At 43.6% G+C, this 26,220-nt stretch overlaps 3 protein-coding genes across 5 annotated transcripts; 1 reads left to right on the top strand and 2 right to left on the bottom strand.

Annotated features, from left to right (window-relative positions):
• Positions 1–6,831: 6,831 nt before the first annotated feature.
• LOC100822391 lies at positions 6,832–10,322 on the bottom strand. Of its 2 annotated transcripts, none has more exons than XM_024463559.1 (3): positions 10,116–10,322; positions 7,314–9,231; positions 6,832–7,187 (listed from the first exon to the last, which is right to left on the bottom strand). In XM_024463559.1, the coding sequence occupies exons 2-3, from the start codon at positions 9,194–9,196 to the stop codon at positions 7,154–7,156; spliced, it is 1,917 nt and encodes a 638-aa protein (XP_024319327.1). In that variant the 5' UTR covers positions 9,197–9,231; positions 10,116–10,322; the 3' UTR covers positions 6,832–7,153. The 2 variants fall into 2 exon arrangements, with proteins under 2 accessions (XP_024319327.1, XP_024319328.1); XM_024463560.1 differs by having other exon boundaries at positions 6,832–7,184; positions 10,116–10,321.
• Positions 10,323–14,587: 4,265 nt separating this feature from the next.
• LOC106866653 (uncharacterized mitochondrial protein AtMg00310-like) lies at positions 14,588–15,034 on the bottom strand. The gene has a single exon (XM_014902244.1). The coding sequence runs from the start codon at positions 15,032–15,034 to the stop codon at positions 14,588–14,590; it is 447 nt and encodes a 148-aa protein (XP_014757730.1).
• A 1,022-nt stretch (positions 15,035–16,056) lies between these two features.
• Positions 16,057–17,614, top strand: LOC100825870. 2 transcript variants are annotated; one of them, XM_010238796.2, is made up of 3 exons: positions 16,057–16,508; positions 16,752–16,889; positions 16,990–17,614. In XM_010238796.2, exons 1-3 carry the CDS (start codon positions 16,488–16,490, stop codon positions 17,338–17,340), a joined length of 510 nt encoding a protein of 169 aa, XP_010237098.1. In that variant the 5' UTR covers positions 16,057–16,487; the 3' UTR covers positions 17,341–17,614. The 2 variants fall into 2 exon arrangements, with proteins under 2 accessions (XP_010237098.1, XP_024319326.1); XM_024463558.1 differs by having other exon boundaries at positions 16,057–16,672.
• The last annotated feature ends 8,606 nt before the right edge of the window (positions 17,615–26,220 follow it).

The following is a 26,220-nucleotide window of genomic DNA, read 5'->3' as shown; positions in this document are numbered from 1 at the left end:
TGTCCTTGTTTGAACATCTGATATGTATCATTGAATATGTGATTTGATTGTGGAACTATGTATTCATGTTGTTCATACTAAATTGTCCTTAGTCATTGAGGTTGTGCTGGACACATAACCTAGACTAATGTGAAAGTTGGCTGATGACTCGGTTCCACTTGTCATGGGCATGGTGATGTCATTCCAGCTTACACGGACTCGGCTAAAGAGTTTAGCGAGTCGGACTGACCCATATTGAGATGCAACGAGTAGGTCGTCATTTGCATGTCTCAATCAATGTAATCCTTAGACCTGAGGTTATCGCACAATCCGAGTTGTGGATCACCAACTTAGGTTCTGTCAAACGTTGTTCCGTAACAGGGCAGTTATAAAGGCAGAGTTCGGGTTGACTGAGAATCAAGCTGTGTGATGTGGATAACCAAGATGGGATTTTGCCCCTCCGACTGGAGAGATATTCTCTGGGCCCTCTCGAGTGATATGATTCGGGAAGCATGGCCATGCGCGACTTGGTTAATTGTTAACCGGGTTGATCGACTAAGAGTTAGTCGGATGAATCGTATATCACAGATCGAGAAGAGAGTTGAACTATTAAAGGGATGACGATTAATCGCCTATAGTTCGACAAGGTATATCGTGAGGCAAAAAGGGACTAAGACGTATGTCACATTGGAAGGTACGTCGTCATGACTCGATGGTACTTGGGAGTCGGCACGTTCTGCTAGGAGCCGCTACCGATTGATCGATTGTGAGTCGGACTCCAATCGTGTCCAAGTCGCCATGAGCCTGTGGGGTCACACACTTAAGAGCGGGAGCAAGTATTTGGTCGGGTTGGACCCGAACTGGAATTGGGCTGACAATGCGAGTTGGACTCGCAGGGTGGATGGGCCACAAGGCTTGGAGCCCACTTCCACTCGATATATAAGCAGGGGCGTGGGATGCCTAAAGGGCACGGTTTTTTCCACTCTCATGCGTTGAGAACCCTAGCCCGATTCAGTTCAACCGTCGCACCGGATCTAGCAGTCCGCCGCCGGAGCTCCTCCTCGCACGTGTGGATACCGGCAGAGGTGCTGTACGTTCAGCACTTCGACGATCGCGGGATTGGATCGGCTGGATCGGATCGAGGGACTGCACTGCATCAAGGCGCCGCATCAATAATCCGCAACTGCGCGTCTAGTGGTAATCCTCGTGGCCTTCTACCTCGGCTAGATCTTGGGAGTTCGCGTAGGAAAAGTTTTTTTGTTTATCTCTACGCGCCCCTTCACTGGCTTCCTTCCCTAACATTTTAGGCCCCGTTTGGAACAAAGGAATTCAACACACAGTAATATGATAGGAATGCAGATGGAAAACATAGGAATGATAAATGAAGAATTTTTTTCTTGGTGACCGTTTGGAACATAGGCCCCGTTTGAAAAATTCCTAAAAAAGTACTCCCTCCTATCCATATTAATTGTCTCAAATTTGACCAAATATGTATGTATTTATGCATAAAAAACGTCTATATACATGTAATATTTCGACAATTAATATGGATTGGAGGGAGTAGTAGTTTATAAGAAAAATTCCTGTATTTTCTTTTCCTATGTTCCTCGTTCGAAACAAAACCAAACCGGTTCGACCAGAATTTTTTCCGGTTCAGTTGGCTGCTCGGTCCATTCCGTGTTCTTAAAACTAGACGTCTATATACGTGGAATATTTCGATAATTAATATGAATTGAAAGGAGTAGTAATTTATAAGAAAGATTCCTGTATTTTCTTTTCCTATGTTCCTCGTTCGAAACAAAACCACCGGTTCGACCAGAATTTATCCTGCAGTTCTCGGCAAGTAGGCAAAGGGACCTTGTTTCAATGCAGCAGTAGACCCTTTCATTTGAACATCCGAATAGCAAATATAACACCAAGAGAGTTTTGGGGGTGCCCTACTGCAAAAGAAGAAAAATTATGGTTTAGTCCCATCTAGAACAGCCCGGAGCCTGCCAACAGCACAACTTTCTAAAGATTGCCGCGCACGGCTGTAGCCGGCAACATTTGCCTGAGCGTGACCCCGGCCCGGCCACCTTAAAAGAGGGCACTGCCGCTCTCTTTCCCCCTCCCGCGGCCACGCTGCCGCCCCACAACCGCACGCCCTTCCTTCCCCGTCCCGCGGCCACGCCGCCGCCCCGGCCCCCACCGCACGCCATTAACGCCGCCGCCCACCGAGTCCGGCGAGGACTTCGTCCACGCTCCACCTCGCAACCGCCACCTACACTCGTAGTGCCGCCGCGAAGGTGTGGAGAAGACGACGGGAGCCCAGACGAGAACCGCGACTCCGGCGTCGGCTACTTCTTCTTCCCCAACTCCGGCGTCGGCTACACGGCGATCCCCTCCACGGCCCCCGCGCTATCCCCGCCGCCGTTTAGTCTCCGGCGAGGTCGCCGCGCCGCGCCATGCCGCGCGTGGGCGCGTCCAATGCCGGTCGTGGCCACGGACCGAACGCCGCCCGCGTTCCAGCGCCGGCAGAGCTCGCTCGGACCAAGTTTCATATACTGCTGCATCGGCCTTGACCGAGTTGTCCTAGATCGACTCCTCGTGGCTGGGCTGTGGCCGATGTAAATAGTGGCGGAGCCAGCCTCCTCCTCGAGCCTGGGCAAAACATATACGAACTAGTATTTTACTTAAGACAAATCATCACCTAGCTCTCGTGCTAGCTTTTTAGCACGTCTTTTTTTTTAGACTTACTTTGTCGATGGAGCAGACTGGTATTTGTTTATTGCATTTAGTAGTATCATGTAATCATTCAGGTAATTGACTTTTAAGCCGTGATAGCTTTCATTAATATGATGTTACAGTCTGAGTAATAGTTCGGAAATTGTTGTCCCCGGCAACATGGGTTTATTTCGCGTTTACAACTCCGCCGCCGGTGGTGACACACATCTATGAAAGTTTTCTCGCGGTTGGCGTTCTGGCAAGCCATTTAGGTGGCTTGGTCCGTCGCACAATCATGGAGAAACAATTTAGAAATTCATATGGGCACAACCTATTATTTAATCATTGGCACTGTTTTATACTTTTGATTCAGCATCTTTTTTTTTGGCAGAATCTGTTATTAATTCATTATTACTGAAGGCATCTATTGGGACGGTTCAAGTATTATTACTAGAACCCTTATTTTTCTTTAGCATTTAATTTTATTATTCCTTTCTGATTTGTACCGATACAATTTTTCTTCTTTTTTCCTTTTAGATGGCACATGGTCAACCTGTCCTTTCATAGTTGCATCTGCGCCGCCGTGGGGCTCAAGCACCATCATCTCGACAAAGGTTTAGAGAATAGAATTTGGGTCTGACTAGAACTCAGTCGACATGATCTAGACCCTGTTTGTTTGGGCTTCAGCTTCAGCTTTTGGTGCTTTTAGCAATCTCAAAAGAGGTGCTTCTCAGCTTCATGTGTAAACGGGAAAAGTGCTTTTGAGATTGCTAGAAACACCAAAAGCTGAAGCTGAAGCCCAAACAAACAGGACCCTACCCGGCCAAACTTACTATAATTAAGCTACATGTAATTCATCGTTAAGCCTCATGCTAATCACTGCTTATGTCAGCCCGTAATTTTGTCCAACCTTGATTTTAAAAATTGCAGGTAAAATTTCATGCGCGCTTCTAAAAATTACTGATGGAAATTTATGGGCAGTTCTAAAAATTGCAGGTTAAACTTTATGCGTGATTGTAAAATTGTTTCTGTTACAGGTGCTAATGTTCAGTAACACCCAGACTAGCTTCATCAATTTGAGGCACCTGAACATGACTCTTGATATCTTCGATCCACGGAATACTAGTTGGGTTACGGGGTTGGTTAATCTCTTGGAATTAGCACCTCTCTTAGAAGAATTTGAGCTGCATGTAAGTGATTCAGTCCTCTGTCTTTCTTTCTGTTCGATCTCTCCACTCGAACAAAGTTTCATATTGATTTTCTTCGAGAACATAAAGATTCATATTGATTTTCTTCGAGAACATAAAGATTCATATTAAAATTCATGGCTATACGCGTGCAGATTGATTATGGTAGTTCTTGCCTTCCTGATCCGATGATGGTGACGGCCGTGCAAGGACCTCTGCTTCATCACCTCAGGAGAGTCTACATGTCCGGATTTTCTGATGTATTGGGCCTAGCCGAGCTGGCAACCTACATCCTTGGGAATGCTGCTGTTCTTGAACGTATGGTAGTAGATCCAGTGGGAAGGATAAAGTATGATCCGTCTACTTGTCGTTTCTATCCGGCCAGCAATTTCAGTAGCAATAAGGAGTTTGTTCTTCCGCCTAGTCCTACTACCAAGAAGGACATGTTCTGCATCACCGAGAAGAGGATGTTTGCGAAAAAGCACCTTGAGAGAGAGGAGTTTCGTCACATTGTCACCATTTTATGAATAACAATTCTGGGTCTTGAGATCTTATCTAAATAAGTGGAAGCTTGATAGACCGGCATGGTGGCCCGGGAGCTTCCTGAAGCTTTTGAGTGTCATCTCTGTATTTCGATTGCAATCTGGATTATGTTGTCATTATGTGGTCTATTGTTCTTTTGGGCTTTGGTGGTATGACTATGAACAGAAGAAGATTGTAATAATGAAGTGATATGTGCTACTCTTTTCTTTAATGAAACTGGTTAGTGTTATCCCCTTTTTATCCAACAAATTGTGTGCATGAAATGTCCCTTCGGGGACATCCGACAAGTGTGCACGAAAATTTATTTATCTCATTTCATTTACCAAATCTCATCTGTATACTACGATGCAATCAGGATCAGTGCTTTTCCTTCCTACAGTACAGATTGCATCAGTTACTTGCACAGTTGCACTACACCAGTTCAGAACCAACAAAACCAGAGCGCCACCCCTTCAGTACTATTCTGTGTTCTGTTCCTTGGGCTGTGCCACTCTTTTCTTAATAAGATCAGTTTTTATTAAACTGACATTGCACGCTCGCTTGGTAACTGTTGTTATTTCAATTTTGATCTTCAATGAATTTGGTCATGTCAACCCTTTAGGAGAAAAGTTTAAAGTTTGTGCCAAAATTTGAAATGTTTAATCGATTATTTTGAGAAAAAAATAAGGTCAAGAGAGGAAGAGAGAACGTGACCTTAGTTATTTTACGTATTTTGGTCCGAAGGGTTGAATTCTGTCTCGCGAAAAACAGGAGAAATTTATGAAAGACAAAAAAAAAACTTCCATACAATGTTTCACTCTATAAGTATCAGAACGCAACACCAGTTGGGCAGAAGAAAATTTGTTTCTGCAAGCCGGAGTGTAGTACTAGTACTTTGTGGTGTAGCAGGATATAGAAGAACTACTTGTGCAGTTCATCCTGGCAGGCAGGATGTCCCAAACGACTGGCAACATTGTGTAGTCGTTGCTGCTGTGGTACATCGTATATTCGTACGCATAATTTGACTTGTCTAACTGAACATTGGTCAGTTCTTAACTGTGATCGTTGGCCGTCGATAATAGCCGGTAACTGAATCTTAATGGGTAAACCTTCTTTATCTAATTGTCTGGTAATAAGTGGTCACTGATCTGGAGTAGTTTGCTTGTGGCTCGTTCTTTTGAGCTGATTGTACAGCTATGCTGTAAATGTTGTCTGCTTAGATTCCCCGCTCAAGTATTTACAGAATTGGTAACCCTGTTCCAGCTAGGTTGATGAGCAAGTAATTAATCTGTGCGTGCCATTACAAGTTCTTATTTTCTGGCCAAAAGCTGTATATCCAGTATGAAAACTTATCGATGAATTTGAGTTGATAATGTTCTTGCTGATATTGGTGCCTCTAGTAAGGTGCACCCTTTCTATATCTTGCAAGGGCTTGAAGTCTGAAGAAATTGCAGTGTTTGGAACAGATGAGTTTATCTGTATTCTTGATAGGCCTGTCTAGAACAGTAGGCCAGTATCAATCTTAATATCTTGAAAGAGCCGACAGTGATCCTCAAAAGGAAAAAGTGACAGTGAAATAATCTCGCAATACAAATGTTGGGTGTTTGTAGAAAGGACAATCTTAGAGCCACACATAGAAGTTCTGAAAAATAATCAGAAAGATTTCTCGAAATTTGCGTCGGATCGCAAACAACATTTTTCCTCATATCCCAGACAGGAATTTCCATTTGGAAAGACATAATGCACGACATTATTCCGTAGTTCTATGTGCAATGACACTTGTTGAATCTACTTTTCTAGATGTACTTTACATTATATGCCTTTATAGTGACTGATCCCCAGGCTTTATTTGAGTGTATACCTGTAATGGGGTTACTAATTCTGCATATGTAACAATCAATCATGCTCATGATTCATGGCGCAATTTTTTTTCTCAATATTGTTGTCTAATAGCACATACTCTCTCCGATCCATAATAAGTGTCGGGATTTAGTGCAAAGTTGTACCATCTTTGTACTAAATCGCCGACAATTAATATCGATCGGAGGGAATACAAGTTAGATACACACACCTATGATGTTGTTATAATTAAGGCAATACATATTTCTGCCAATTAAAATAAAAAAGAGATGTTCCCATGCGCGGGACGCAATGCTAGTTACGAAAAAAATACAATTACTTTTGTAGGTTTTGATTAGATGACAAATTTCATCAAAACTGGATTGCAAATAACAAAGGAGAAGCCAGCTGCATTATCTCATTTGTTGGGTTGTCATGCCTAAAAAGTGTATTCATAAACGGTAAACTGATAAGATAAATTCAAGAAAGTAATTTTTGCTTATTTAAAATTTGAGCCAAACATATAATCTTTACTCAATATGGTATTAAAATTTCAATCTGGGAGATCATCATGCCAGATTTCCTTCTTGTTATCCCTGATTCTATTGGCTTAATATGAGCTAGTAATCCAATGATGTCTGCATGAAGAAGAGCAATGAGTAAATGGGAATGGAGGGAATACATATTAAAATTAAAGATTACATGATGTTTGCCTATTCCCACTACAAGTAAATGGGAATGGAGGGAATACATATCAGCGGGAAATGGCACGACCAGGACAGGAAGAGTGCCTCATTTCATCACAAGGAAAGTGCAAAGCGTGCACATAAAAAACGCAAATCCGGACAGAAGGCTGAAGCACACCCGAAACAAACGGAAGATGGACAGGTAGGCTTCCCTGCGCCACGAAGCAATCTGTCTTATTAAAAACCCGGTATATCATCCCATTCCGACCTGCTTCTCAAAATAAAACCAAAAGACAAAATAAGATATCGATGGAGCACTTATATAGCTCATTATCTCCTGGCCAGCTAATTTAGTGGAGAATAGCAAATAAATAAGTTATCGAGTTGCAGCTGTTACCGATTATGAGTGCCTGATTCCATTTCTCCAGAGGGTAAACAGAAGGCGTATACATTCCTAATGTCTGCTGCATTGGCATCATCATTCCTAAACAGATGGATTCTTTTATTATGGTTTTCCCCGATCCCGTAGTGGGCCATGAGTAGCCAGGCAAATGTGATGAGCTCTCCTCCTCCACTCAGCTGCGAAGCATGACCCCTTGACTTGCCAGCAGAGTAAATCAGGAGCCGCGTCCACATGCGTGCCAACTCCTCCAAGGTTTCCTTGCTTGTTTCCAACTTAATATCTTCACACGACTCTGTAACCTTTCCAGGTTGCTGAACCATATCCAGGGTAGCAGCCGCGCTCACAGATAGCGGCAGCATGGAAGGCTGGGTAACCAAAAGATACATCATGTACTTGGATAGTTTTCCGCATACCTTCATTAGACCAACTGCCTCTATGTCCGACTTGAAAGAAGCATATGTTTCCAAATGCATCTGAGTGACTAGATGCATAAAGACAATAGACAAACCAAAATTTGCATAACAGATTTTGTGTGTTCCTGTCAACATGATGCCGATTTTCTGCCATCCTTTGGGTTCATCAATAATGTCGAAGTCACATAACAATAGAGTAATCTCTTCAACAACACGCTTCAAAATCATGTTATCCAGATCCATGTACTCAGTGTCTACCAGCTTGCTCATCCAAAATAATTTCTCCTTCTTGACACGGAACAAGCCCGAAAACAACTTTTTGAACATGATCATGATTCGTTGACTGTATTTTCTTCGCTGTTGGTCCCTGTCAAACACCCAGCTAGAAATGTTGTACTGTCCAATCAAATTTGGCCACCGTTGTTTCATCTTCGGGTATCCAGTGTCACTGCGAAAGACAAACCATGAGAAGCTGGCAAGGGCATCACAGTTTTGAACCTTGAACCACGCCCATGTCCATGGTGACATCATTGAAACAACCATTGAAGAGACTTCCAGGAAAAGGCATCCGAGAAATAGCGAATAGGTGATCGCAATGTCAGCTTTGCTATATCTCTCTTTGCCATTTGCAAGGAACAGCGCAAAAGCAACAATAACTGCAGCATGAGAGATGCATCTAAGTATAACTCCACTCCGTGTTCTGAGCACAAAAGACTTAGTGTACAGATCGTCGTGTATCATGCCAAGCTGAAGACTCACCATCCGAACCAGTAGGTCCTTGTCATCTTCTTTGTTGAAAAGATGCCTATCTTCGACCAAACGAAGCATGGCACGCTCGGATAAGACATCAACGACATATGTCATGTGATACAGAGCATCACGAACAAAGCCAGCATCCCGTGACAATTCTTGAGGCAATTTCCTTGTGTAACGATCTGAATCTGAGCTCTCAAGACTTCTAAGGCTGCCACACTTCAGAGACCATGTTCTTTCTGCATACTTGATAATTCCAGTAACAAACACAAAGCTACCCGCAAGTAGAAGGTTTGCACTGTGTTTTCCAATAGACTTCCAGAATACATACAAAGCTAGGACAACTTGAGTCACCAGATTCAGCAGATGCCTCAACCACAAGTTGTTGTCCTCCATGGCGAAAGCAGTAATGGTGTCCTGCCCGCCTAGATGGATGAGGAAAAATGGTGCCCAAAAGAAAGCTAGTGGTTGGGTTCCTGTAAGTAAGTTGGTATCAATGGTGACATCCTGACGCCGTGAAAGATAACCCAGTGCATAAACTGCTGCTATGTCTGCCCCCAAGTAAGCTCCCCAGAGACAGAGCCTTAGGAACCCGTTGCTATTTCCACGCCGAAGTCTGCCAGCAAAGAAGAGGAACAACTGCAATGTGAAGCTGAGCAATACAAGTATCTGGATTTCCCGGTCACTTATTAAATCGATCAAACGGCCCATCGCATGAATGCTAGGTTCTGAATGTCGCAAGCCTCCTGAGGGATAGAACAACAAATCAAGTCATTCAGTATGAATGTTTAAAATTAGGAAGATCATCATAATTCAATGCCTTGTTTATGACATCATTTTTTCCATTAGATGATTATACCGATCTAATACCATGTCTGCAGTTCTGCACTAAATGAGGGTTCGGAGCAGGCCCTACTACATTCAGACAACAAATCAAGAGTATTCTTTGGAAGGGAATGCGAAATGTTCAGACCCATCTGAACATGTGCAAAAGATGTGCACGATCGGTGAAATACGGTGCCGGAATAAGATTTCACGGAATGTACTGTATTTTGCTTCGAGGGGAAGCCCAATCGTCTAGGGTGGATTTGTTGATGGGTTGCCGGCCGGCAGCGCCATAGGCTCGTAGCTGAATATCAGCAACGAGTTCTGGCCAGACGCCAGAGGGTGTCTGCACGGAATTCGAAAGCGTTGTGGCACTTCCACAATACCCCAGACCTTGAGGATGGCCACCAGCAGTTCACTACTTGAGATGCGCACACGTACGGAGGGTGATGGTGTTCTGGACTTGTGATGCTTGAGGGATTGTCCTAAGAAGGTAGGAACCGTGGGGCAAGAGCTACAAAAGCTCTGTTTTGAGAGCTTATCTTGAGAATCATTAATTAACCCCACCCGCCGCTTGTCTAGTGCCTCTTTAGCTTGAATCTGAAACAAACGAGTCTCTACTTGGGCAAGCTTTCAATCTAGAAGATCCTAAATTGAACAAAAGGCGAGATCTCAACTCCGAAAGGTCTAAGATTCGGAAAAATAGGAAATTTATTGCCAAGTTTTTGTTCGTAATCTTCAAACTAGATAGATGCCAGCACGATCACCAATAAGTAGATAACAAGAAAAAAGAAAAACATCATACCTGAAGAAGCATGTGCTCAAGTGTCTCTGAAATGATGGTCTGCCTGAATATAGGATGAAGGCCACAACCTAGACTTTCTCTTAACCAAGGACACAATGTCAATGTGGACGAAGAACATCTGTGTACGTCCTGTATGATCATTAAATTACGCTGGTTGATTTGGGACCCGCTCGTTTGTTAAACATCTAGACCACTTGATATGTAGATCTCAAGTCTGCCAAGTCAAAAACAATTCAGTAGGCATCTGACAGCGCCGTAGGCCGTAGCCAGATTCAGAGACGAGATGGGGTTCGAGGTAAAAATAGGTTGCATTATATTAGAACGCCAAGCACAGGCATGTGAACCAAAAAGTTACCTACACAGTAACCATATAACGTCCAGCACGTCCATATGATGTCTTTTAAGGTGCAAAACACGTGCACGATCAGTAGAATACGGTGCAAACATTAGATTACAGGGAATCTGTTTTTCTTTGAGCCAAATCGTCTTGGGTGGATTTTTCTCTTCCCTTAGCCGCCGCCTCGCCACAGTAAGAGGGAGAGAGAGCGCACCAGGAGTAGTGAAAGAAACAAAGCTACGAGCAAGTAATAAGATCTTTTTATACTCCATCCGATTCCTAATAAGTGTCGGAGATTTACTACTCCCTCCGATCCATATTTATTGTCGAAATATTACATGTATCTAAATGCTCTTTAGGCATAAATACATTCATATTTGGGCAAACTAGCTTGCTTTGTAACCATTTTACATTTAATGTTTAGGGATATACTTTTAGACATAGCACATTGATATACTTTTAGACATAGCATCTTTATTTTCAGACTCCTGAACCTCAGAACTACTTTGTAGCCTGGTTTCTTTAATGAAATAAAATCGGGAGGACTCGTTGCTCCTTAATCGAAAAAAACGAACACAATAGAAACGTAGAAAGTACTGAGATATAAAAGAAATTTGGGAAGCACCATCATCACCGTAGGAGCGATATAAAAGAAATTTGGGAAGCACCATGTTGATCCACATGATCTGATTTCTTATATAATAATCCCGTCATAATTGTATGACCGAATTGAAAAGAATTATGAGTTTTTTAATATCAAATGTCACTAGAAGCAATAGGAGATAAATAAGCTGTGGTGCCATTGAAGATACTCTATATGGGCAGCGTACCCGGTGAAAACCACACATACGGTGCAAACCCCACAAAAAATCATGTTTAAAAGTTTCGAAAAAATTATAAAAAAATACCATATGTTGGAGGCGTGATACTCAACAACCATGCAAAATTTTGAGTTAAAACTCAAATGAATTTGGAAAGATTAAAAAGAGAAGTATAGAAATGAGTCAAATAGTCAAGAACTACTATTCATGCTGAATTTCCTTTTTTGTGAGCTTTAATTTTGTGTACACATGTGATTTATATACCATGCATGACAATTGTCTCAGTTAGGGACTATCGTCTGATAGGTGATCTGGCAAAAACTCAAAACATATAGTTCCTTCTAGAGATAAGTATATTTTGTGCCATCCAATTATCACAGAAGTAAACATTGGGTTTTCATGGCCATCCACTGGGAACACCTTGGGGCACCGCGTCTACAATAAAAAAATCTCCATACCAGTCGCATCAAAATCGGACCGGGAAACTGCAATTCCGGAGAAAAATTCATAGCCCCAAATTGGTTTAGCGCTCCAATCAGTTGGGGATTGACCGTAGGATGCGCGTGTACGAACAACAAACAATGGATAACACGTTTTTTTGGATAAGAAGATAGATAATTGTCTACCTTATATATTCCAAACAGACAAATTGTTTGGGGTACCCGTTTATGAACATCAATTGTTAAAGTGACGTGTTAACACTATCTTTAACCCTTGGTATATACACAGTCCTTGTATTTTTTAATTGTTGGTTCCCCATGCACAAAGTTAAATTAACGGGTCGTTATAGAGGAGATGGGCTTGGTTGTCTGTGTATGCCAAAAGCCCAATGAAACATGGGATGCGGTTTCCTCTGTTTAAGCAGCCAACGTGACATCCCATAATTATCTAAGAAAAAAAAGTGACATCCCATAAAAACGAAACGCAGCCAACGTGAGTACGTGAACGGCCGACCAGCAGCTAACGTGACAGATCTGAACACGTTTGTTGAGAGGAGAACGTGAAACATTCTCCACGCCCTTCCGATCTCAGATTAACGACCGGAATAATTTTGATGATGTGGATCAACGTGAAATCTTCCCTCGATACCTCTCATATTGCTTTTAGTATATAATAGATTTAAGACAATTAATATGAATCGGAGGAAGTATAAAATTGGTATTAACTTTTTGCTAAATCTGTATACCAACTTTGTACTAAATTCCCGACACTTCCTATGAATCGGAGGGAGTACGATTTCCGTACGATAAAAAAAGATCAGAGGCTATTCTATGCTCGGCATAGATCATTTTTGTACGATTTTCCTATGAACCGAGTGGATCGACTAAGAAGCAATCAAGATCCACACAAACAAACAAAGCTATTTATGAGTCGTAACAATATTATACTTTTAAGTGATACATATGTAGTTATTTCTTAGAAAAAAACTCCTTATTTTCATCTAGAAGATTAAACCGGTGGGAGAAAAAAAAAGAAATGAGCAATCTTGCTCTCACAATTGGTTGTAGACTCATCTATTATTTACAAAAATGTGGTTCAGCAGAATCTACATGCATATACATGGCGAGTTACTCGATTGAAAATCGCAAGATGACGCATTGTGCTGATATAAGGGGGCAGGAAGAGAAGAAATGAGTGGAGTAAAGTAATCGAGATGTTGGGAGAATATAAGAATGTATATATAAACTTTATAAAGTTGAAATCCACTAAGTACAGTCAATTTAGCAAGCTGAACATGCAGACTATCCACGTCAGCATTCGTCTCTCAAGCAGCCACGTCGCTCTTTTTTCTACGGCACATTTCCGCTCGCACGCTCCCACTCTCGCTACGTGTTTTCTTTCCGCTCGCACGCTCCCGTTTTTGCTAGCCAGCCCACCGATTCCCGGTCCAGGCTCTCGGCCGAGTCGCAGCCCACCAAGTCGCCAAAAATTCCCGATCCCCATCCATGAATGGCGAGCTGCTGCTTCGTTTGTCCCGTGCGCACCAGCCGCCAGAGAAAGTGGACAGGTGAAGAAGGTTTTTCCTAATCTCTTTGCCTTCTTCCTGCACCCAACAGTTAGCAGTACCTAGGGTCTGGATGGCGCGGCGGTGAGCTCGAGTCCAAGCGATGAATAGCTCCTTGGCAAAAAGAGCTATTATACATGACTGGGCGTTACTTTTTGCGGGTAAAAGGGGATCTACTAATCAACTCAACACATTAAAATCTTGGAGAGCCAGGTCAACCACAGGCGGCGGACCGGAACCCAATTAGGATCCGTGCGATGCTCAACTTTGGCTAAGTTTGCGAGCATATGACTAACACGGTTCTAAGATCTAGGGGCTGCTTGGTTTGAGCCCATACTAGCCTTGCCAAAAAATTGGTTGCAAAATATTTGGTTGAGGTTTTTCTTGCTCATGAGTTGGCCAACTTTGGCCAAAACAATGAACTAAAGTTGGTAATGGAGTTTTGGCTTGCCAAATAGTTTGCTCTCATCCAAACAAGAACCAAATCTTGCTCAATGACCAAAAATTTGATAGGGTAACATTTGGTCACCATCCAAACAGCCCCCTGTTCCCTTTTACAAACGACAAGCTTCTACGTACCTTGAGAGACTAAAGCTCTAATCTCATTACCTAAGGCTGCATAATCAGACCTATCCAAACCTTTCGCACGTCCAGCCGCCAGCACAAACGAGCAGTCCGTTTCGACGATAACCGGCAACTCACTCCACTGCACTGAGAAGGCGATACCTTCCATACAAGCACAGAGTTCAGCCTCCACTGGGTCGGAGCAGCGTTGAAGAACACGACAGGAGAAAAAGATTATCTGCCCCTGATCATCGCGGAGAATCATGCCCATATCAGCCCCTTGCGGATCCTTTGAGAACGAGCCACAAATCGAGCAAATGCCAGTAACATCCATTCCGCGCCGAAGCTTATTCTCCTCAGTAGCCAGGCCATTAGAAGCTGCTCTCCAAGCAAAAACTTTCACCTTAGGCGGGATCGTGCATGCCCAAATTTTCTTCCAGCATGGATCGGTTCCGTCAGGCCGAACACTTGTAGCTTGACGAAGCTGCCCATCTTGCGAAGCGTCGACACCCAGCCTATAAGCGCTATTCATAGTGAAAATACCCAGTTTCTCCGGCTGCCAAGCAAGAAAGTCCGGCAACCGACGTGAGGAAGCACGGATCCGAAGAATAGCTAGCTTCACTGTCCAAACACCCGCCGAATAATATTATGGCACCAGGCCCCGTTCTCATCTATAAGATCAGCAAGTCGCCGAAGACGAAAACCTGTTGGGACAGGTTTGAGAGCAAGACACCTGGGAATCCAGTTATCTCGCCAAATATATATGGATCTGCTTGCCGTCGCCGACTCTCCACACAATCCCACGCTCAAGCAACTCCAGCCCAAACGAGATAGCAGTCCATGTTGACGAAGGATTGCCTGTGAACACAATATCAATGAGACTGTCGTTCGGGTAGTATTTTGCCTTGAGGGTGCGGGCACGGAGCCTTTTCGGGAACTGAAGCAAGCGCCACGCCTGGCGGGCGAGGAGCGCCTGATTAAAAATGCGCATGTCCCGGAACCCTAATCCACCTTCATGCTTCGTCCGGATTAACTTCGGCCATCCAATCCACTGGGCTTTGCGCTTCCCATGTTCTACTCCCCACCAAAAATCCCGCACAAGCTTGGTAAGATCCTCAGACAGAGCGGCCGGGACCTTGAAAATTCCCATCACATAGGTTGGAATTGCTTGGGCCACAGACTTGATCGTCATAACCTCTTTCCCTCCTTGAGATAACTAGGCTGTCCCCCCATTGCAAAATTCTCTTGCCCAACCTCTCCTGCAAATTCTGAAATTTACCCTTGTGCATGCGGCCATCGGGTGTCAGAAGCCCAAGATACTTAGATATAGTTCTTTTCGGCTTCCTGGACCGGCTTCTCGAAGAAGCTGCCCTCCCCCAGCTTCTTGGAGAAGCCACCACCTAAATTTGATTAGACTATCAAACCAGTTTGGCATAAACTACCGTGAAAGTCTAGCTAAATTTGTGACGCGGCTTCTCCAAGAAGCTAAGTGAGGGCAACTTTTATGAGAAACCGGTCCTAGAAGCCGAAAAAAACGCACCATAGTGAGATGAGCTTCTGAAATTTACCCTTGTGCACTCTCTTTTGTAACCTAACTTGTTGTATATTCTGAATCCCCAACCCTTTTGATTATAAAAAAAATTGGTTTAGGCTGGCCTTGGCCCGTCCTAGTTTCCGTCAAACAACGGCAGGGCTGGAGATCTTCTGTAGTTTTTGGGCAATAACCGAACATTATGTTATGATTTACCCCTCATGTCATGTAAAATATAGAAACACGTATGCAATTGCCATAATCATGTCGTGCACCCAAGGTAAGCAAAAAGCCAAAGACATATATAGTTTAACTGACACGAAGAATGTGATTTGATCTTTTTGGAAGAAAAATAAATCAACTCAAGCAACTTAGAGCAAGAGCTACTACGGGACTTGACAAATCAGCGCAGATCATACTGATCATGGACACTTGGGCTTAGTCAACTAGTGATCCCAGCAGGTAGGTCGATTCAGGTTCGGTTAATTTTGGTCAAATGTTTGAATACAAGGTGTATGGAATCACGTCAAATTCGAATATTTTCTGCGACATCTGTCCAGAATTCAGATCGAAGTTAATCTGGCCCAGATCAACCGCCTGACGGGCCAAGCGAGCCCAGTAAGCCCCAAAATACAGCCTCGGTTTTTTTTTTTTTTGGCTGGGAGATATTTATCTCCTCTCCTCGCAGGCTCCACGTAGCCGCCGGCGGCCATGGAGGCAGATGGGACTATGGGAGCGGTCCGTGTTCTAAGAAGGCGAAGTCAGCGGAAGTCGAAATCCGCGACGAGGCGCCGGCGGCGCTGGTGGTGAAGGGAGCTCCTGGCCCCGACAACACTGGGCCGGAGCCAATGAAGAAGAAGCGGTGGACCGCATCAGTTGGGGTCTCCGCCGCCGGCCTCCGCGTTCCTCTTCTCGCCGACCCTCCGTGTCTTCTCAACTTCCCGCAGCTTACGCACCTCGCCCTTCAACAGGTCCGCATCTCCGAGTGCTCGCCGGGTGGCCTGATTGCCAGGTGCCCTGCCCCTCGAGCGCTTGCTGATTTTCTACAGCTTCGGCTTCTGCTGCGCCCGGATCAACTCGGCTAGCCTTAGAAGCATGGGTGTGCGTCTACGTGATGATTCTGATTATAAACCAGGTGAGCCCTAGTTCAGGGAACTTGTCATCAAGAACGCTCCTTGCCTTGAGAGGCTGCTCCTGTCTCGATCTACTTGATGGCCTGCGTGTATCGGTAATCTCCGCGCCTAAGTTGCCTTAGGGTCCGTTTTTCGTGAGATGGATGTCAATATTGTCAATATTCAGGTAGCCTCTGGTCTTTCTATTTCTCTGCCTTTACCAGGCATCTAAGATGGAGTAATATTGTCTTCCATGCTTGATAAAGGGATTGCCCCATGATACCCTGACGACGGTGGTGGGTGCTGTCAAGGTCTTATCTGTCAATCTTTTTAATTTTGATCTGGATATGACAATTGAGCTGATGAAATACTTTCCTCACTTGGAGAAGCTGTACATTCATCAGGTGACAATTCTTCATTGGAAGTTCATAGTGTTCAGTCACTCTATTGATTTGTTACTGTTCTTAAGTGGTTCTTTTTTCTTTCACCTATGTTCCTTTTCAGGGTATATTAGGGTACAAGAATTTATGGCGGCGTAAACACCGGGTTCTATTAAAAAGTCTCGACATTCGTCTGAAGACAGTAGTGATGCAATCTTATACAGGCATCGGGGTGGAAGTGAGCTTCGCCACATTCTTCATACCGAACGCGAAAGTGCTCGAGTTAATGAAATTTCAAGTCGATGACAAACATTGCACACGTCAATTTTTAGCAAAGCAACGGAAGTCGCTTCAGCTGGATAAAAGGGCTTCAAGAGGTGCTCGTTTTCAGTTTCAAACTGGTAGAATGCTACGATGCTATTCAGAGGTCAATAATGTCCGTGATCTGCATTTAAGTGATCCTTTCGTGTGTTGAAGCTGGTTTTGGGCTGCGGAGCAGTTTGATTGCCTATCTCAGTTTGGTGTGTCCCAACGCGGTTAGTTCTCGTTTTTGTAGTTGTCTGAACTTAAGTCTGTACTATGATACTATGCCTGAATCTTAATGTAAGTCTGTACTACTGCTCTAATACCTTAGCCTTTGCTTTGTGTCCTGGGGACCGTGCTCTTTTGCGTCATGTCACAATAAGGGAATATTAATCATTCAAGTTATCTACTGCTCCACCTGTCCAATTTTAGCCTGGACAGAATAATTGTTCTTGTTTCCTCCTGGTAGCTAGTTTATTAGAAGTGCAATAGTCCTCGGTAAGTTCCATGCAACATTTGTTTGGCTGGATTCCTTGGTCTTGAATCTGTCGTGCTTTTTTTCGAGTGCCCAGCACTCTCATCTGAGTGGCATTATGGAACCTGCGGGTACCGTAGTGAAATGAGGAAATCGTCGCATTTGGGCAGCACTGTTGGTTGGTGTTTAACAAAACTTCAGGTTTGTATTTTCATTTACAGGTCATGCCTTTTTGTGGCAAATTAATTGGATTTGATCTGAATCCATCAGTTTGAGATTGAGATTCGTCGATTCAGAGGAGGTAATTTAGTTGTATTACCTGGTTGCACGTAGTTTGATTATCTATATTGTGCTGGGTGCAGCATTGTTGTCCAGGATTGCTTATAATTCATTACTGTATTGATTATCTATATTGTGCTGGGTACCTTAACATTTCCAACACTTATGTAGGAAACTGGGTGGCGGTTTGCAGTCTTCCGTATTAAGATAATTCTTGTACTTCTTATTATGCTGACATTTGTATATTTAAATTCCGCGGAAGTCATAGATACGTCATGTAGTTCAAGAATTCCAGACAGCACCTGCGTGCTTCCCTAGTGTTCAGATCACCAATAAGCAAAGACCTGCGAATTTCGAGAAACCTCAATGTTTCCACAAATCTTACCCGATATGCCAAAGCACAGCAGTTTCCTTAAGCACTACTGCCTTGTGAGAAATTCTGAGTCCTCTTGGGTGAGGCTGTGCTGCACTACTTTTTAGAACACTGCAAATTCAGATGCACGTAGATCCTAATACTACAACTGTACAACAGGAAAGTTGTTTTAAGAACCCTGCAGAGCGCGGCAGAAGAAAGTTGTGGTGTAGTAGGATATAGAAGAACAACCTGTGCAGTTCATCCTGGCAGGCAGGATGTCCCAAATGACTGGCAACACTGTGTAGCCGTTCCTGATGTGGTACATCGTATGCATATGATTTGACTGCCTAACTGAATATTGTTCAGTTCTTAACTGTGATCTATGGTCATCCATAATAGCCGGTAACTGTATCTTAATGGGCAAACCTTCTTTGTCAAATTGTCTGGTAATAATTGGTCATTTATCTGGAGTAGTTTGCTTGCAGCTCGTTGTTTTGACCTGATTATACAGCTATGATATAAATGTTGTCTGCTTAGATTCACCGGTTAAGTATTTACAGAATTTGGGAATCCTGTTGCAGCTAGGCTGATGAGCAAAGCTGTGTGTGCCAAATTACAAGTTCTTATTTTCTAGCCAAAAAACTGTATATCCAGTATAGAATTAGAGCCACACATGGAAGTTCTGAAAAATAATCAGAAAGAATTCTCGAAATGTGCAGCCAGATCCCCGCAAAAAATAACTGCAGTCATATCCCAAACAACATTTTTCTTCGGAGCGGCAGTCAGATCCCAGACAGGAGTCACATAATAATGTCAATACGGTTCACTATATGTGGATACGGATGGAAGATGCACGTCGAGTGCCGTCCAATGGAGTGATTTTGAGATCTCACTGGATCTCACGCGCTCTTTCTTTATCCACGAATATATCGGTCGTTTTCCTCACAAAGGGGATGAAAGTCCAGAAGATTCTCCCATCATCGACAAAGCAATGAGAATGCCATAGAGCATTTTGATACCTAAAAGCATTATGAGCAGGGGAGAGAGAAAATATGGGTAGCCAAATTATGTCCAAATTTTCCAGCATTCCCAAATCTGAGTACGCATATCCACCAATTCGTGTATGACCCACCCGTCATTAGGGCTGGCTAACAAGCAAGCTCTGTTCGTTGAGAGCTCGGTTTGTTAAGCTTGGTTCGTTAAGAGATCGGATTGTTAAGATCGTTATCGTTAACGATCTGAAACCATTGTTCGGCTCGGTTCGTTAAGAGCTCGCGAGCGCTCGTTAAAAACTCGTTAAGATAATAGATGGCATGTTGATCTAAATTTTTGGACATTATCTGTTTGTTTTAGATAAATTTTGGCAGGAAACAAAATATATCAAAAGTTAAACAAAGCTATAAAGATTGGAAATAACACAACAAAAGAGAAATATCAACACAATTCTAACAGCAAAATAAGTTTCACAAGTGATGTACGAGACGAACTCGCTAACGAGCTTAACGAGCGCTCGCCGAGTTCGCTCGTTAAGATCGTTAAGGTTAACGATCTAAAAAAAAATCCTGTTTGGTTCTTTAGTTAACGAACCGAGCTCTTAACGAATCGAGTCAGGGAAGGTTCAATAAAATTATCGAACTTCGATCTTTTTTTCCAGCCTACCCGTCATTGACTCACCCCTCCTTTCTCTTCTCCACCCATTCTCTCCTTCCATCCCCTCTCTTTTCTTTTCTCCCCTCTTCTCCTCTTCCCGAACCAGAAGCGCACAGGAGGGCGCCACGGGCTGGCTGGGCGGCGAGCTAGGGCTGCGCAGGGGGCGGCGCACGCAGCAGGACGGCGTCAGGCTGGCTGGGCGGCGAGCTAGGGCTGCGCAAGGCGGCGGCGGGCTCGTTGCGCGGCCGGAATCCACGAGGGAAGGCGACGCGGTGCGTTGGAGGGGTTGGCGGGGCCGGCGGTCGCACAGAGGAGCGTCGCGCGGGCCGGCGGCGGTTGGGGAGACGGGAGAGCGACGAGAGGAGCAGCGCGGGCGGAGGACGTCCGATGCGGGAGCTCTACGGGCGGCCAGAGACACGGGCGGATGCGACTTCGGCTCTTGGCGTCGCGACAGAGCCCTTGGTTCTGGCAGCGAGGTGCGGGAGTCCGTGAGGAAGCAGATTGGGCCGGAGACGGGGAAGATGACCCCAATGGCGGCGGTGCGGGGACGCGCGAGGTCCAGGAGGCCGCAGGGCCAACGACGGGGGCGGGGGAGTTCCGCGTCGCCTTCCATGTCTTCGGCAGCGCTGCAAAGGAGGGCCGCAGTGTGCTGGCCGGCCATGGGGACGTCGCCGGACGGTCCAACGCCGGTGGCGGCGCTAAATCCAGCGGTCGGGCGACAAGGGGGAAAGGGACGCGGGAGTGAAGTTTCAGGGTAGTCGGTTCTCTCCACAGATTTGGATCTTTTGGGTAGTCTGGCTAGAGGGGCAAAATATTCGTATCGGCGGTTTTTGAATATTCTAACAAAATAAAATAAGGATATGTTCTTGGAGATGCTCTAACTTGCTGGAAAGCAGCTCCCGAAAACTGAAAATTATGCATGATCACGTTCCTCTTTGCTAAGAGCCAGCAATTTTTTTTCCCCAAGTCACTTTTCGCTCCACAAACACAAGGATATCTAGACTAGGCATCGCAGTTCATGCATAAACAGTCCACTCCCAAATTCCAATCTTGCATATATACCCGTATGCTAGAAACTCTTTTTGTCTCTCCCAAATTCCAATATCATTAGTTTTTAGCGCGTGGAAATAAAACCATGCCTCACCTCCTGTGAAAGATCTATAATAACACAGATTAAGCACGAATGAGGAATTTAAAACAGCCAATCATCACCATGCATTTGTCAAACAATACACAATAACCCATCCACACCGGTTCAAGTCATGGACCCTTGACATCGGTGTCACATTTTTCTGGATTATTTTAGAATTTAACCGACGTTATTTTTTCAGTGGTAGGTGACGTACCCGTCAACAGCGAGGCGCCTGCGGTGACTTCGACAATTCTCAACATCTGCCGGCTCAGTCTTTCGGAGGTGCTCATAAGAGTGGCGTGTGTGTGCGCGCGCGCGTTCGTAGGGGTGAGTGTAAGGCTAGTCATAGTGCAAGTAACTTGGGTAGTAACATAGATGGCAACTATGCATTTTAATGACATGACATGGCAATAAATGAAGAAAGAGAGAGATGTGGTAACTAGATATGTTACCATAACATCACACAAATCAAGACAAGATGAGTCTACAAGACAATTAATGACACAATGCATGACACCACACATAAGTTACTAACCACTATGAAGTCTAGTAACTTAGACTAGTAACATATGCATGTTACTATTCTAAGTTACTCCCCACTATGACCAGCCTAAGTGCTTGTTGTGAGCGTCTGCGTTTGTAATAAAAAACAATACACAATAAACCCAAGTCATTGTAACTATGCCTGCTGTGAAGTTAGCCCTTGTCAACTTCACTCACCTGCACTATATACTGAAGATTCTTTTGCTGACCTTGTGCTAAGATTAGCAGCCTCTCAGTGCAATAAAAAGAAGATCAGCAGTCCTCTTTATTACTTACCCCGTCTCATATTAAGTGACTCAAATTTGTTTAAAAATAAATGTATCTATATATTAAAATATGTCTACATACATATAATATTTCGGCACTTGGTATGCGACGGAGGGAGTACTAACTAATGTTAGCGGCATGCATCTTTACGAGGCCTCGTTCGGTTCTACCTATTCCGGTCGAGAGGTAAAAATATCGAATGACCGAAAGTGCAGTTAATTTTTCGTTCAATCTTTTGTGATCCTTCTCAATCCCTGTATTACCAAACAAGGGCTGAAGAATCCAACGGCAGGAACACTGCTCCATGGCCCTGCAAAAGATTTGTTCTTTGTGATAATGAAGTCCACAAACACAGGGAGACCTAGACTTTGGATAGCAGGACAACTCTGAATTCTGATTCTGATTCTTCTATCTTTGCATTTTTAAAAGCAACCGCAAGACTGTCCCTAAAGTCAAGATCCAAGAAAATTGAAAAATCAAAGGTTGCATGATGCATGATTCATGAATGGTCCATGCATCTATCGCTCTTGGTGACTCGAATATTCTCTCTAACTTGCACACGATATTGTGGCAGAAAGCAGCCGATCCAAAGGAATTTCTTCCCTCTCTTTTTTCTGATTCTGGCCAGCTGAGCTTGACGTGGAATTATGGAACGGAGAGAGTAATAATTTAGCCACAATTACAGTTGATTTCAAACAATATTCTTTTTAAGACGGTGATTAAATTGCACAATTTTTAACTGCTATTAGGATCATTTCGAAATTCGAATGCAAGAATGGCAAAGCCCATGAACAGAGCTGGGGATATCTTGAGCCATGGAATCTCTGACTCGAAATATATAAAAATTGCACGAAAGAAAACAATCTGGGAAAAAAAACTCCCAGGGCTCGCTTTATTTTCTGGTAGGGAATTTCGGTGCGCCTTTGTTTGGTGCCTGCTGACGGTCACAACCTGCCGCATATATATTCGTTTGGGACGTGCTGCAATTATTTATTTATTTATGTTTTTGTTTTATTCTGTCAATTGTCTCCTGTTTTCTAAAGTGGTGGGCTCAATAACGCGGCGATTCGATGCGCCTGTGTCACTGACAGCCGGCCACGTCATGGTGCCATCGAGAAGCCGACACAAGCAAATGTGCCAGTCCACCTCGTTGATTCCTTCGTCTTTTTCTCCCCCCGGAAAGAATCTCTCGCTGCTTTTTGATATTCCGGAAGCTGTTTTTATTTTTCTCCCCAAGGTGGGAGGAAATGAGCAATCTTTGCTCTCACCATTATTTACAAACATTTGGTTCAGCAGAATCTACATGCATATAAATGCATACTTTGTGAGAATTACACAAATCATGGATATACCGGCTTATGTACAGACATCTCATTTGGTAGATCCATTTGTCGAGTAAACCTAAAATTTTCCCTACAACTAAAGTAACAACATGTATTGTCGAAAGAAGTACACCTACTACGCATTGAAAACAATAGACAATTTCTATCTTGATTTGCCGCCTTTGAGGCCTTGTGCAACCACTAAAGCTTTTGCTTTTATGGGAATTTTTCCTTAAGACTTGATGCCAATTAACAAAAGGGAGATGAGTTGGACTCAAGCATAATCCCATCACTTAATTACCACTAATAATTGGTGGTGCCCTGTCACAATCTCGTGAGAGAATCTCGAGTAAGTGCCTCATGGCAACACCTTCAATCACATCAAAAGTGGTTTAGTATATGGATGGCAATGGCATGCACCGGCCTCCAAGCTTCTATGGCCCAACCGAAAGGAATGGATGAGGATTTGATCTCACATCACCCACATTAATAACTTAGGGTTAAGATAAGATAAGATAACATATATAGAAGAATCTCTTGCATAATTCAATGGAGAGAGAAAGAAGACAAGTTGTGTTACAACGAGTCTTGGAATAATAATCTCCATGGATCTCACAGATTCTCCTGCATGCCCTTCAAACCGGTCTTAGTTTTTCTTTCTCTTTAATTATATGTTTTCTGTGTGAAGATTGCTACCAAGTCTTCTGGCTCTTGGGACTTGGGAGGGGCTAAGTTGGTGATCTAATCAATTTCGCTGGTCCACATGTTCAGATGTGCTATTTGGACTTTAAGTGCTCCCCTCTAATTTGGACCCTAGTCATTGGCATCAACTTGAATTAATAGTAGTACACGTACTGATAACCCAAAACGGGGGGGCCATGTTCATGGAGGCTCGTCTATGTATGTAGCAAGATTCCTTAAATAAAAAGGTTGTGGATACATAGTACTATGCACTTCCTGCCTGTTAACAGTGTGCAATTATGTACAAAGCATTTGTTCTGGTTAAAAATAAGGGAGAAGTAGTACACATGGAAATTCAACCCCCTTTTTTTTTTACTTTGTGAATTCCCGTTATTAGTTTGTCGTGGCACCTATATATCTGGTGCCGAGTAAGGTGGCCAGGCTTTAAGAGGACACCAAAAGTGGTTTGAATGTGCACTTGGCACTTACCCAGGACATTAACAAACACCATCACAAAAGTTAACCAGTAGATAGATAGCTAATGGCCGATGCTTGCAATGCAGCCCACATTTGACTTGAGATACGATAAGGATCTCGATAGCTGCAGGACCTTACTGATAATTAACCTATACTAGCACAATGTCGCCACCTATTCTCTTATATTCACCCTAAAAATACTTTTTTTGTGATGCACCATACAAATATTTTTCATTGGGGTGTTGTACAAAATATATAAAAATATTTTTACGACATATGGGAGTTGTTTTGGAATTATTGAAACATACAAATAATGAATTTTAAAAAATAAAAACATGTCATCAAGCTGTAGCTCAAAAAAGCAGCTGCTTACCATCTCTCTTATCACCAAAAAATGGGATGATTTGCATCCACCATGAGTGCGCAAGCCCACGCGTGCACGGCCGGCCTGTGGATGGAACGATCCCTTTCCATCAAAAGGGTGGCAGCATATATATCATGCATCATCTTTGGTTTACTTGCACCGGCAATGGACTCCACCACTACTTATCCATCCAAGATCCGTCCACAGATACAGTTTAGGACTTTAGTGATCCGATCATTACAGAAAGTATAAACGGCGAGATGATGTTTTTTGACGACGGAGTTTGGCCGAAACCTACATCTACAATGCGGGTGCTCACACACGCGTAAAATCCATACAAAGTATAATCAAGGCCACCTAGAAATAATACCATGAAATTCGCCGGTTTATTTCAGTCGATGGCGTCGGTGGGTCGTGTGTGATCGAGCACGTTATGTGAAAGAGAACCATGGCAGGCGAATAGTTTTCAGACTGGACTCCATGAGTTGTACCGAAGCAAAGAATCTCTGAAAAATTCTCGGTAACCAACCTATGCTTGCATCCAAAGGCAGGCATGTGGGGGCTCCATGAGAATCTCTGCAGATCCAAACCCAGTCCTACTGTGCGTGCGTTTTACTACTCAGCTTTTCGGTTGGGGTTGGGATTAATTTAAGCCGGTAATGTGGACCTTAATTTGACATAAGGCTGTCTACGAGAGATGTATTATTCCCAAGTTGGACTCTTTTTGAAAATAAATAAAATATCTGTTACTTCTCCTTTTTTTTACCACAACCTCACTCGCTTCTCTGTAATAGCTATTTTGATCAAAATACAGATCACCATTTTCATCCACTCTATGGGTCAGTAACATAATAAAAATTGTACGTAGTAGTAACATTTTGTCTTGTTTTATTTCTCCGCGAGTAGTAAATACTCCCTTCGTTGCTTAATCTTGTCACTGTTTTAGTGCAAATTTGAACTAAAACAGCGACAAAAATTATGAGATGAAAAAAATAGCATTTTGCTTAATATTGGACACATTTAATTTAGTCTTTCGTTTCGGAAGTTAGTAGTAGCCTAGCAGGGGCTCCATGAAATCATTCGTGGCACCACAAGTATTCTCACATACTCGTATTTGGTACTAATTCCAGGCAATAGAATCTTTCTGGTGGCTAACCCTTTCTTCTTCTTCTTCTTGCTTCCAGCCCCCCAAAAAACGGAGGAATCTTTGTAGCTTGGGAAACGTGACGTTATAGCTTGTCTCCTTGTGCCTAGAGACAGAGAGGGGGAGGATGGACGCAGGAGAGAATCTCTCCCTTGCCGTGGCTTCTCAGCAATGGCAGGAAAACAAGATGTCATCATGTCTCTGTCTCTGGGCCCAGTCATACATGGAATCCTTATCCCCTTGCCAATAATTCCCTCACACACGCAGCTCTCTTTTAAGCAGATGGAATGAATAAGAATTGGGTGGACGCGTCACTCTCTACTCGTACCCTTCTATGAAGCACTTGCTTTCTCCGTCCCAAAA

Source organism: Brachypodium distachyon, chromosome 4 (assembly GCF_000005505.3).
Source record: "Brachypodium distachyon strain Bd21 chromosome 4, Brachypodium_distachyon_v3.0, whole genome shotgun sequence".
Lineage (NCBI taxonomy): Eukaryota > Viridiplantae > Streptophyta > Magnoliopsida > Poales > Poaceae > Brachypodium > Brachypodium distachyon.
This window is presented reverse-complemented; position numbering and strand designations above follow the sequence as displayed.